General features: G+C 39.6%; 2 protein-coding genes across 4 annotated transcripts in view; one reads left to right on the top strand and one right to left on the bottom strand.

Annotated features, from left to right (window-relative positions):
• Positions 1-13,686, top strand: part of DOCK1 (dedicator of cytokinesis 1) — a 309,905-nt gene that overhangs the window by 110,484 nt on the left and 185,735 nt on the right. The gene's annotated exons all lie outside the window — the stretch shown is intronic.
• Positions 1-13,686, bottom strand: part of INSYN2A (inhibitory synaptic factor 2A) — a 48,340-nt gene that overhangs the window by 5,971 nt on the left and 28,683 nt on the right. For both annotated transcript variants that reach the window (XM_054831426.1, XM_054831425.1), the window contains one exon: positions 6,913-6,984. In XM_054831426.1, coding sequence (XP_054687401.1) covers positions 6,913-6,984 — 72 coding nt within the window. The remainder of the gene's footprint in view (positions 1-6,912; positions 6,985-13,686) is intronic.

Below are 13,686 nucleotides of genomic sequence, written 5' to 3'. Positions count from 1 at the left end.
AGTGCAAACAGATCGGCTGTTTTTGTGAACAAGTATAAGCAGTAAAATTTTGTCTGTGATAAATATTCTAGTATTCCGTGTTTTCTCCCCAAAACAACTATATACTGGGGAGGTTTACAACAGAAGCTTTCTGTTTCAGGGCAGTTGCCTGTGTATCGGTGTTTGCATAGATGTCATTCCCATCAAGATTTGGCCAAATAAAATCAAATAACAGACCTTTGAGAATTTTACTTTGTGCTCATTAAACAGAGGCGAGAACTTTGTAATTAAAATCTCTGAAATTCCTCACAGTGAGATGGGTCTAGTCCAGGACTGACCAAAAACCTCTTTGCAGTTGCGGGTCTAAGTTACATTAGTCTGCGCTTGACTGAGCTGAGGACCCTGAGCCTGCCTTTTCTGTCATCTTGTGTCCTGCTAGGGACTGACACCAGTCCGAAGGCAACCCAAAATGAGAGGTGTTTTGGGTTCAGGGTTTTTGGTTTTGTTTTTTTTTTTTTTTTTCTTCCTCCCTTTCCCATTTCCCAGATCCGGGTGTTATTTATTGCACAGCATGGGTTTGCACTAAACCGACTGAGGACCTAGCCGAAAGGTGAATCATGATCTAATTTTGTCCCTGGGAAGTACCACAGACTTGCTATAGAAGTTGGGTTTGTAGGGAATGAGGCAAAGCGTTGCAAAAAAGGTGGAGGGTAACAGTGGGGCAGTTGGATGCTGCCTTGGAAACCGTTTTTATACGCGACTGTTAATTTTGGAATTGAAGTCAGTGGGGAACCTCTGTGGGGTTGCTCTGTTTGTTTTGCTTTGGGCTTAGTGTCCCCCAGCCTTTGTGTTGTCTGTTTGTGAAATGGAGTTATTGTGTTTGGAAAACAATGAAGACTCGCATACCGTAATAACGAGTACCCCAGGACAGTCCTGGAACAAAACTATCTTCTATGCAGAATTTGAATTGTATTCAGGAAAGAAACAGAAACAAAATATGTCGAATAGCTGCTCATCAGTGAAGGACTGTGCGCTTGGTGCCTGAACCCCGAGGGCAGAGGAGGAAAGAGCTGCCTCGGAGGTCCCCAGAACATCTCAAAGGTGCTTTGGGGTTTGTGTGGCACGACATGCCTGTGTATTACCCACACGTGTGGGTAAAATCCGGTGCTTTCAAGAGGGGTTACAGCTATGCCATCGTATGATAAAGGGGGTGATGTAGAGCCGAGGTGGACAATTTGGACACCTCGCTCCAGGCATGTGCACAGGGTGGCCGACTCGCTCAGGCTGCTGCTTTCTGGCCGATCCCACCTTCTAAATCCCAGCGCTGTGGATTAGGGCTTGGTGTGGTGGATTTTCTGGTTTTGGCTTCTTGGGGATTTTTTAAATGATTCTGAGAATATATGTTAATGAGTTTATTTTTTGCATGCTGGCAGCAGAGTGAACTTTTTCTAATTTTGTGGCTGTATAAGGGATTGAAAACAGAGTTTGAGGAGTCATAACCATTTGGTTTTAAACATATGGACTGTGGGAGGGTATCTAGCAACAAGCTTAGAAATACGGATGGGTTTTCTTCTTTTCTAACATAGTCACACGTTATTAACGTGAATCATTTAAAGACTCAGTAGAAGCTAATGATTGGATATTTTGTTTACTTGTAAGATCACCGAATCAGAATAATTCAGGTCCAGGACTGGATTGCTGAGGGCTTTATCCAGTTGTTGCTTGAAACCTCCCTGGATGAAGCCTGCGCAGGCTCTGGGCAGCCCGTCCCTCTGCCTTCTGCCTCAAGGGAAAACCTTTCTCCTTCCACTCAACCTGAGCCCTTCTCCTTTCAGTTGACACCCCTTCTGTTTACCTTTTTATTACCTAGTTCAAGGTTAAGGTCCAAATCCTGCAAGCGTTTGTAGAGCGGCTTAACTCTGCATTTGAGTAGGCTAGGTGAAGCAGGAGTTAAAGAATATGATAGCGTCTCCTCCTGGGTCACGGTAATTGGATGACGTGGCATTAGTGCATGCCACATCTTGGAAGAATGGGATCCAGATAAGCACTGATCACTTGAAAATAAGCTTAATACAATTTTAAGGAATGTCTGTAAAACTTCCTATTTCAACCTGAAGATCACAAATTCCTGGGTTCCAAAGCATTAGCAAACCATTAAGATCCATTTTTTTTCTACTAAGCATCTTACAGTCTAGAGATAAGATGAGAATTTAAATTAATTAATGTGCATAGGAAATAAAAAGATGATTAAAATTACTATTCTCATCAGTTACCTGATTTTGCCGTACTAATGATATCTTAGGAATTTATGTCTACTTGTCATATTTTCACTTTGTATTGCCATATTTATTAATGTTAATAATTACCACTGCATCTAACCTTTACAAGTGAAGTATTTCCACGTGGGCTCCGTGCAACCTAGTTAACTTGCATCACCATGATTTTAACTTGTTTTCTTTGCCACTGTTGTATTGAGAGCTAAATTTCATAGATTCTGTTAATATATTTTCTGTTGAATACTTGGAGTGGACCTCAGAAGAATTTCAGTATCACAGACAAAATTAAATACTGAAACCTAGCATATATTAATTCAAAATTTCAAAGGAGTAAAAAGTAGCCAAATTAACAGTCGACGCAGCTTTGAGTAGTTTTTCCCTCCGACAACTACAATAGTGTAGTATTGATTTAAGTCTGTTTGTTCCCCTTATGCAGAAAGTGGCTAGTGATTTAATCTACTAAAAAGTTTACTTCCGGACGCTAAAGTAGCCTTGTAAAAGCTATTGAGTACTTCTGACCTTTTTGACTAAAGGGAAGCCTAGCAATGAATTCTTCAAGATGCTCCTTCACAGAAATAATTCACGACAAAGGCCTTAGAAAAATGCACAAAATATTAAACAGAAGACTAATTTTCTCATAGATTTCTGTTCAAGGATTAAAATTCACACGGGATGGTAATTTAAACAGGAGTGGAAAGGGCAGTTCCACTAAAAGATAATCACAGAATAAAACAGGCTGTGAAGATTTAGTCCACGTGGGTTTTGGGTGTTAGAGAATTGGTACCGTTTCTGCATATCAATGCGGTTTCTTCTTATTAGCAAGATTTTGCTAGACTTCAGTATTTAGGTTGACTTTGTCAAAACAATATACCCTAATAAAACTTACTTTCTGTCCTTAAAATTTTCAGTGGTGAATCTACCTTAGTTTGTAAAATTGTCTTTTGTTTGTAAATTTGTCTTTTAGCTTATAGAAGATGCTTTTGAAACTGTTTTGTGACCTCACTTTTTGAGATACTAATGCTAATGGCATAGATTAACATTTGACACAGGTTAACATGTGCTAAAATGGTTCTATATTTTCACTTAATCACACTTTTTCATTATTATTTTAAATACTGCCTAGAAATTACTGTAAGGACCCAATGCTGAATACTTTTTACTGACTGTTTTAGACCGTTTCTATGGAGTTGGGACTTTATATTCAGGCTTTAAAAACTGTAGTTATGGTGTTGGCCAATAAAACTTTTTCTTCCATGTTTGAGCCCGGAGCTCTGTAAGTCTTTACCAGAATCTTAGTGACCGTAGGCTGGCGAAGCCTTCGGTTAATGACTCGAGGCTTTCCCCCTCGTTAGAGCAGCAGCTAAATGGGTACTTAATTGGGAGTGGAAGCAGGGAGTTGATGTGTCCTGCAGTCAGGGGGATGCAGGTAACGTGGCTCCTCTCGTGCGAGAGAGGAAGGCGTCTGTGACTCCCATGCCTGGAGTTTCTGTCAAGTTCTTGAATGTATTTCTCATAGCAGAAATAAGTAGAATCTTGAGGGAAATGGGGAATCAAAATTAGATGTGATTCTTTTCCTATTGATTTCTAGAGCAGTTTAAGTTTTTGGTACCTTGTCTTCTTAATAGTGTTTCATGTTAGATCAGGTTCCTATTTATTTAAAAAAAGTGAAAGTAACCTGGTTTTCCTTTTTTCTTTTAGTAGTAAGAAGTATGTATTGTTTTCAATATGAAGACAAAATAATAAAAAATAGATTTAGAATCTTAGCAAAAAAATGTAAATTTCATGTGCAAAATAATTGTATTCTCAAAACCGTACTCTTAGAATATTTACTAACAGTAGTGGCATTTTTGATACCAAAAAGCAGCTAAAAACCCCTTAAAGTACAACAGTGGGTTTTCTGTCGCCTTCTACGCTCTCTCTAGCTTTTGTGCTACATGATATTAATATTCTAAAAAGTCATCTTGAGGGGGAAGATTTTAATTACCTTGATTGTTTCTGCATTCTGGCATCTCATCTGTGCTACACTTGACATTACAGGATGCAGTTGGGTAGTCAGTAGGGCAACTTAATCCTTCCTCTAAGATGCTGTTTCACTGCAGTTTAAAACTAAAGGTCTGAACACTTTTTAATGTTACCGTGTTCAAAATTGAATCATATTAAAAAAACCCAACAAACAAACAATGTCAATTATGGGAAAGTAAGGTTTTCTCTTGAAACTATTGATTTGTCAGTAAGTACTGAAATTATTGATCTGTCCAATTGTATTTTTCTTAAGTCTCCCCTATCTACTACTTGGGTGAAAGGACCGAGGAGGGTCCAGACCAGGAGCACATTGGAAAAGCAGCCAGTCTGTGGGACAGCTGTAGGTCAGCCAGGATGATCCTCCTGGTCTGACACTTGGCACTTGCTGACAGCTTGCGGGGTCCAGTGCCCTCAGAGATCCCCAGGTTTTCGGTGCATCTGAACGGTTTAATCTGAGTTTTAGTTTCTGTTCCGAAAAGGTGTTTTTTCTTAAAGAGAAACCATGTAATGCTGCAGCATTTGTCATGCAAACCCTTCGCAAAGGTGCGGCGTGTATGGTTGCATCTGGATTTAGGAGAAGCTTTAGCATCCTCACTAATGAAGTGCTGCACTTCTTTCAGAGGTTTCAGTACTGTATTTGGCTTGCGGAGGAGCAGACGCTCCTACAAGACAGACTGCCTTAGTGGTAGTTTTATCAGTGAATTTCTCTTTTATCCCTTCTGGCTACTTACCTTGTCTTAGTAATTTGGTCTTCTCATCATTCCCCTGTTTTGCACTGTCTTCTGGTTTTAGACTTCTTGCCCACAGCATATATTCTCCTAATCTGTCAAAAAGCTGAGCTGATTTTTGCTAAAACTTCCCCTGGAAACATTGCTTTAGGCAAATGCCCAGCATCGATTGCTTCAGTCCAAATGGCTAGTCTGGTGGGAAATACTGAAGAGCTAGACCTGCCTGCTACGCTGTTACCCTGTCGGTAGGGAAACTTGAAATCTGCGTTTCTGGAGTTGTTTCATTTGCAGTGAGTGTAAGAGGTAAAAACTGGAAGGTTCGTTAACTTTAAATCTGCTGGCTAGAAATCAAGATTTAAAAAAAAAATTTCCAATTGGCTTTTTTTAGCTAATGATACAAATCGAGTTTCCCTGATAGAAACGTGATGTGTTGTACCTTCCCAGGCTGCCCTGAGCAAGAAATTACACAGAGGTGAGCTCAGAAAAAGGGAGGCACAGTAGGCTTTGGTTGTTTATATGCTTCTAAACAACGCTCTGAAGGATGGATAAATTACCTGGTTCCTTTCCCTGCATGGAACAGCATCATTCCCCTTTCTAGTTAGCTAGTAAGTAGAAAAGATGGAGTTGAAGGAAAAAAGGATGGAAAACTTCACTTCTAGGCAGCTAGGAGCTAATACATAATAGCTCCAGGTCTTCTGCCTAAATCAGAGACCAAGTAGAGAATTAAGGGGTGAAGGGGGAAATCCTGTGCTATTCAGACCTAGCCAACATTTGTACCTTCATTTTAGTTTGTATCTTCACTGTAATTAATCATCTTTATACATTTTCATCCGTACCATATTGCCTGATTTTCTGCAATACTCTAATACTGACATGCATTTGTTTTCATCTTACCTGCAATGCATGAAAATATTCAGCTGTTTTTTTTAAGACTTTAATGGAGGAGGACAATTAAGTTGTCAGTACGAAACACATCATCAGACTCATGATGGCTTCATGTCATGCCCACTGCCTATCTGTTATTCCTTCACTCTAATACGGTGCATGCCAAAACGGGTCTCTTGGCTGATAAATTTTAGGAGGGAAACCTCAGCTTTAGAGAATTAAGAAGCTGTTTCCTTTCACCGTTTGCACCCAATGTGTTTCTAGTGAGCAAACTCCAGGTATTTCCTTCTGGAGGAGAGCTTGGAGCAGGTACACACAATCTTTAACAAAACCTTTAAGCAGTTTGTAATTTTTTTATCTGTTTGGCAGTAATGAGCAAACCTGTATTCACCTTAGAGAACCATACACCTTCACAGCAGGTCTGCTAAAGGAGCTCGTGGTACGTGGACAGCAAGTCTTCACTTGGGCATTGCACAAAGACTGCAAACGTCTGATTTAAAGAAGTTAGTGGTGCTGTTCGTGTTGGGTAGAACATACTTGCTCTGCCTATTTTAAAACTTCTTCGCTAGTACAAATGTACATAAAAGCCTGGGTAGCAGTGTCATTTTACTGATAAAACTGTCTCGACTGAATCTGGTTCTCTTTTCGATGAAGTCTCTCAAAACCCCTTCCGGAGTCCAGCAGTTACCGCTATAGAAATCAATTTGAAGTACGTTGACTTGTTGGGCAGAAAATGCTAAATATCTCCAGCTACGTGAAAGTGAAGCTCACACCTTGTAGCACTTCACATCCAAGAGCTACACCGTAGTAGTGACCATAGTCATATAGTCTTGAGCTGAAAATGGTAAACTTAGAAACAGGTGTCTGTCAAAGTTTATTAATTTAGTGAAGTTAAATTGATCTTCTGTTTTTAAACTGGTTTTGTGTTACTGAAAAATCAAGTCTAACAATTGATCTGCATTAGTGAATAAATCATTACTTTCACTTAGGAAAAAGTGGGAATATTATTTTTTTTAACCTACCTATAGATAATACATGCACTGTTCCTGCATGTGTCGCAATTAGCCGTGTCTTGACCAGTCCGATATGAAAGCCTACAAAGACAAGAACATGAAATCATTAAAAAGTAATTTGTTTTCAGATGTTTTTGCCTTCTATCATTCTTTTCATAGAAATCAGAACTTCAGGATTTTTTTTTTTTAAAACCTTTAAGGTTGAATACAAGAATCTAGCTGTTAGGAAAACAGGATCAAAAATCGCATATTCGCTTCATTTGGAAAATGAGTCTTTAATGACTGCAAGGAGAAAATAAAAACTTTATTTCCCTTATACTTTTGTAAATTAAAAGAGAAAACAACAAGGAAACGAAGTTACGTGAACCTCTTTTTGCACAAAGCTTCCGTGTACCAAAGTGAGGAACCATCCCTGTAAACAGACACATTTAGATCTGATGCAGGCGTGATAGCGCTGGTTTGCTGGTTGGTTTTGGGGTTTTTTTCCCTGCTTTCTCAAATACATGAGGTTTTTCCTAGTTATTGGTGGATGTATAGAACATAATACTGAAAAATGGCATCTATTTAGAAATTTTGTGCCTCAGCAATGAGGTGTGAAGATCTGTTGTAGGATGTTTATGTCTTCAAAGGAAGAAAATGCCATTTAAATAACATTTCCTGTACTCGCCTAGCCTACAGCTATTTGTCACACTTTGGTTTGAGGGCTGTTACAGCAGTGTCTCTTCATTTACCTGTGTATTGTCTGGTCAATTTGAATTAAAAAGGGTTTTTTTTTAAGGTATGCAAGTACTTTTTTGTACATAGAAATTTCATGAAAATAAATTAAAAAGAACATAATTGCCTACCACTTATCAACACAAATGGTCTTGTATGCAAATGAGTTTAAAATGAAAATTCCTAAGTCGATATTTACGTATTAGTATGTACTTCCTTTTTTTGTAAAATTGCAAACTTAGAATCTTATTTTCAGTTTGTGTTAAATACAGACTGGTCTCTCCAAAGTTTCTTCATAGTTGTTATTAAAAGAAATGGGGAAATACCTCATCTGGGGAACTTGGAAGAGGTGGAAAATAGATCCGATCAGGATTACTTAAGGGAATAATGCTGCTGAAGTCAGGTTCTGTGCTGAAGCCTGGGACTTTCCTTACCCAAACAGTTCAACTAATTGACCTCAAAGAATTTAGCGTTGGCTTTGCTTAACAGGGGCACCTTCCCTGCCCGTAGCTGCCCTTGCTGTGGGGACAGAGCACCTCTTCCTCTGGCAGAGGAACAGTACTGAAAAATCCAACATTTGCAGAAAAGTTGACTTCATTTTTATATGGCACAATATCAGACCTATATGATATAAAGTATTAATGGGAAACGATACACAAACTGTTGACTGCGCCTGTCCCTAAGATGGGAAATCAGCATTTCCTAAATGCTGCCGGCTATTTATTTATCATAGTGAACATACTGTTTTCTTTGAAAAGGATCATCTGGCCCTGTGTCACACTTGTGTACTGTTTCAAAGGTTTGAATATTGATTTAAAAGTTTATTCCATCAGTTATGTGCTTATATACATGACTTTCAAGAAAGCAGAAATTTATCAGTGGGAACTTGAAGGCAGAGAGTCAACCTGAAGTTTATTAGACCCAGCTTGTCTTCAGAGGTGACATTTCTACTGGCGCTCTGATTACTGTGATTATCAGTCGTTTCGGGGTGGTGACACGGCAAAGTGCTCCGGGCACAGGGGGAGCACGGACAGCAGTTCATAATAGGGGGAATCTACTTCTTTAGGAGGGAAATATTATAAAAGACAAATGCATGGTAGAGTTCTGGCTGATCTAGCTGGTTTTTGTTATTTGAAGAAGGCTGGAACACTCTGGATTTCAAATTTGATATCAAGTAATAATTCAGTGGCCTCAAAAATACTTTTTATTCAGAGGAACATACTCTAATTAACCAGATTGTTGGATTTTAACACAACAACAAAGCCAGGTGTGCAAAACAACTACAAAGCAGAATTTCTATAATATGCACGATTCCTTACGGGGGGGAAAAACCCCAGTACTGGTTTATATTTAGTTCTATTTACTTTTTATGCTCTTTCAGAGAGGTGAAGTAATACCTGTTTTTCAATTCCCCTTTTTAAAATCTTTCAGAAGTTGACATTCAAATTGTCACCGTCCTATTAAACTTGGACTTGTAAAATGTTTTTTTCCAAGCTGTTGATCAAATACTGAAGGCTCTTACTAAAGATACAACATTTAAAGCTTACACATCAATTGATGGAAGGCCTTTACGTACTGAGGACATAAAGGGTAGTTAATAATCTCCTTCGCAGTTGTCTGAGTGCCTCTTTATAGGTAAAGGCATAAACGCACTGTGTTGGGTGCCAGGTTGGGTTGTTTGGGTGTTTTTTTCTCATTAGTTTCCAGTTGGGCCACTTTCATTCATCTTTGTGAGGCTGCAAACTACCATTCAAATACACAGTTTATGGTCTGGCTGGTAGCCTGACAGCCGCCTCCTCTGCCAGTCTCTCCTGTTTCTGCACGGTGCTGCAGGGTTTATGCTGTTCATGCTTGGCCTGCCTCTCTGCTCTGCTGTTTAAAAACCCCTTATTATTAAATTATTTCTTAATAAGCTTTTCAATGTCCAGCATTTACAAAAGCAAACTGTAGTATCCAAGTTACTTATCTTGCAAATACCTGTTGTAAAAGCAAGGTGGCCGGGTCATCTGTTTACAGTGAATCTTGGCAAGCCTTTATTTTTATTTTTCCCCCTAATTGGGGTGTTTGAGAACCATGAATCTCACGGTGGGACTGGGAAAAGGGGAGAATTTTTTGTTGGAAGAGAAGGGAGGATGAAGTGTGTTCCTGTGTGTGCTGGAAACCGTGAGTGGAGAAGAGGGATAAATCAGAGCCCCCAGGACAAGTCTGCGGTGGTGGCCTGTCCCAGTGATGGCCCGCTCAGTCTGGCACAGAACTTAGAAACGCTTCAGCAAGAAGTGGGATTAAACACCCAGGTAAGCGTACTGCAGTATTAAAAGTCATACAGATACATCTCTGAATCCTTACCTTCCCTGTATGCTCACAACCATGGAACAGAAGTACGTGTGTGGTCACTATCTTAGTTACCATCATGGTTTACCAACCAGTTTCCACCAGCAACATGCCCACCTCAACAAAAGAATAATATTTTAGTTGTAATAAACTCACCGAATGCTGGTAGGCTGGTTACTTATTTAGCAAAAGCCGTGCTCTGTTTGCTCTTAATGTGGATGTGGCAGTTCAGTTGTCATCTACAGTCCTGCTTGCTTAACTGGCAGTGGTTTTGATGCCTTATTAAAAATAAGGCATCATATACACTTCAGGTTAATAAACTGTCTCAAAATTGAGTTTTCAGTATTTAAATTAGTTTCTAAAGCGTATGATGATCATTAAATGCCGAATAATTCCAGACTTTCAAATACTTTAAAAACATATTTCCTAGTTGATGCTGTAGACAGACTCGTTAAGTTGATGAAAATGGTCTTTTGATACAAGTATTTAAAAAATATATGATATCTGGATGATCACTTTGAAATGCTGATTTCTCAACTTAAATGTTGAGCACCGCTTGGTTTTAGCATCGTTGTCCTTCACAAACTGTACTGCTTACGGTGATACTTTTTCTTTTTTTCCTAGTTAGATGTAATTTCTGATGAACTTTTCTTAAAGCATCATTTTCCGTATTGAATATGATCAGCTTTTCAGAGATGTTTTTCCTTTCAAATGATGGATTTAGTAATGTTGCCTTCTCTGAACCATCCTATTAGTTAGATGTCTCTGTCAGCCACAAGAGCGCTACATGGTGTCACAGTGTTTGGTTTCCACAAGGCAGTTCGATAGCTCTTTTTGCCAGGACTGTATTGTGTGAATGCTAGTACAGTATAAATTCAATTATTTCTATATAAATGAAAGAATTCTGTTGTTGAAACCCCAGGGCTTTGGACTTTTACTTTCTTGTTTTTACATAATTATCTACATAAACACTATTAAAGAATTCATCTACTTCACGCCAGCAAAGATTTTACTATTGTAGAGAGTTTCCATGTAAATCTTAGGCAACGAGGTTGATGTGCAGCACAGACTTACTGAAAAAAACAGCTTCCTATCAACGTTAACGGCTCAAAACAGTTTGCGAGCATGGTCTGGATACCAGGTTCAAGAGAGCAGAGTTCTGAGTGGTTATGCTTTCCTTGTGAGATGGAGTATTTTGGATAAGCTGCTTTTTTTCTCTCCCCTTAAAAATAATTTTAAGGGCATTCCAGTGTAGAAGAAGAGCTCAGGCCTGAGACCAGTAACTTTTTTCTTCATTGGAAAACTAGTCAGTGTTTTCCTGTAAAATGTGAAGTTTTTCACAAAACAAAGATCCTACAGAAAATTTGTTTTCTTTTTAGAGAAATGAAAGTTGGTTTTGGTCTGGTTTAGATCCAAAGTGGAGTATTTCACTTTGTACTGAGATGCCTGGGAGCCAGGCGTTCCCCCCAAGCTGCAATGCCTGCAGGCAACGTACTTTGCATAAAAACAATCTCAGCATTAAGCCTTGCGGCTCATTTTACCAATCTTAACATTTTGATTGTGGGAATCAGTTTAAGAGTAAGAAGTATTAAATTTTATAACCTGCTTCAGTCACTCCCTTTTTTCACCCATTCTTCAAGAAGGTTCAACTCGATGACTACGAGGTTGTGCCGACCCCGTCTGGTGCGTAAGCTGGGGCACCTCCGCTCCGCTGTGCGGCTGCTTCGGGCTGGGGACAGGGCCGCAATGCCTAATCGCTCTCGGGAAGAAGAAAGTCCATCAGCCTTGAAGTGAAGTTGAGATCTAGTTACATTTTTGGTACTGAGGTGTGACCAAAAATTGTGAACGTTGAACAGGAGGTTGTTGACTTTGCCCTTCTGGTTGTGATCTCTGTCTCTTGGTCTGTCCCTGGCTCTCCTCATGTGCAGTCCCTTGGGTGCTCCGCTGTGCTCTTTGAGGTGGAGTTTTGCATGTTTGTGCTGCAGTGTGGGCTGCTCACTTCAGGTCTCCTAAAACATGCAGCATTTGGAATTTGCAAAAATGTCTTTTGCCTTTCTGTCTGTAAAACGGCAGCAAGCAGTTGTGCACCATGGCCAAGAAAGGTGAATTGATCTTGAAAGGGGAGAGTAAAGGAGGGATCTGCTGGTATTAAGATGTGAGGTGTGGTTGGAGGGCAGCACTTCGCATCTTTGCCTTCTAACACAACTTGGTTCTTGACATCTGCTTCTGAGGAGGCTGAGGAGAGAGCTGACTGCTCTCTAGAGCTACCTGAAAGGAGGTGGTAGCCAGGTGGGTGTTAGTCTCTTCTCCCAAGTAACAAGTAATAGGACAAGAGGAAATGGCCTCAAGTTGCACCAGCGGAGGTTTAGATTGGATAGTAGGAAAAATTTCTTCATCCAAAAGGTTGTCAATCCCTGGAACAGGATGCCCAGGGAAGTGGTGGAGTGCCCATCCCTGGAGGGATTTAAAAGACGTGTAGATGTGGTGCTTGGGGACATGGGTTAGTGGTGGGCTTGGCAGTGCTAGGGTAACGGTTGGACTGATGATCTTAAAGGTCTTTTCCAACCAAAACAATTCTATGATTCTCTGACTTCCATGAATAAGACCACACCAAATCTAGCCCCTTCCCCGACCAATGAGCAAGTCCCCGTTTTTTCCTCAGTGATGAGAGTAAGAAAGATGTTCTAGTTTATATTTGGAAAAATATTTATCTTTTGGCTGCTGAAGGAAAGCTTTTGGTTTAATTAGAATGCTTTCTGGGTAATTGGTTAGAACCTGTACTACTTTGTGATTACTTTTTTTTCCAAAAACAGTAAACAGATTTTTTTTTTTTTAATTTTTTAATCCTATCAATACAGCCAAGTAAAGATGGCACTGTTTGTTCCTGGTTTGATGGGCTGCATGCTGATGTGCGAGAAGGGAACTGAATGCATACACAGAGATGTTTAATCAGCTTCCCTGGTATTCCTATTATTATTGCATTTCATACTACTTTAGCATCTAACGTGTTTTGATATACGCTAACAAGAAGTCATTACTGCAATAGCTTCGTTCTTTGATACATCTTGTATTTGCTGTTTTCGTATGGATGTACACAGATGGGCATGGTTAGTCTCATGTATTATGCGGCGCTGTATGGTCCAGGTTCTGGAGGAAGGACGGATGTAGGTTAGTTGTATTGCTGTATCTGCATCTAACGGGCTGTGTCACCTTGGGAAGGTATCTCCTCTCCATACTCAGGTTTTCACGTATGCTTGCTATCTACATTGCTTTTTTATTTTTTTCTTTTTTTTCAGGAGGCTTTCATTTTATTGCATTTCTTTTAGCATTCTTGGCACAACCTGAGCTTAACCTCAATTAACACTTCCAAGTATTAAAATATTATAATGAAGAACAACCATTTTGCTGACATGGACTGGCAGTATCTAATAATAGGCTGCAATTTTCAGAGCAGCCTAAGGGAATTACAGTCTCTAAATCCCTGTGAAATGCAGAATTCGTGCACCTGCTTGAGGCTTTTTTTGAAAATACCAACTGTAACATCAAAATCTTCTTTGCATTTGAGTAGTTTTTGCTCGTATAAATTAGAGACCCCATTGAGCTGAGAGAGGGAAGCTAGATCCGTATATGCTGATTTTTTTTTCTCTCTCTATTGTTCAGTAGGTAGCTAGTGAAGGGGCACTAATTCAAGTATCCTGGACAACTATTAAAAACAAACAAAGAAAAAAATCTTACAAA

This window comes from Grus americana, chromosome 7 (assembly GCF_028858705.1).
Source record: "Grus americana isolate bGruAme1 chromosome 7, bGruAme1.mat, whole genome shotgun sequence".
Lineage (NCBI taxonomy): Eukaryota > Metazoa > Chordata > Aves > Gruiformes > Gruidae > Grus > Grus americana.
Note: the sequence above shows the minus strand (reverse complement) of the source record. Positions and strands in the feature narration are given on the sequence as shown.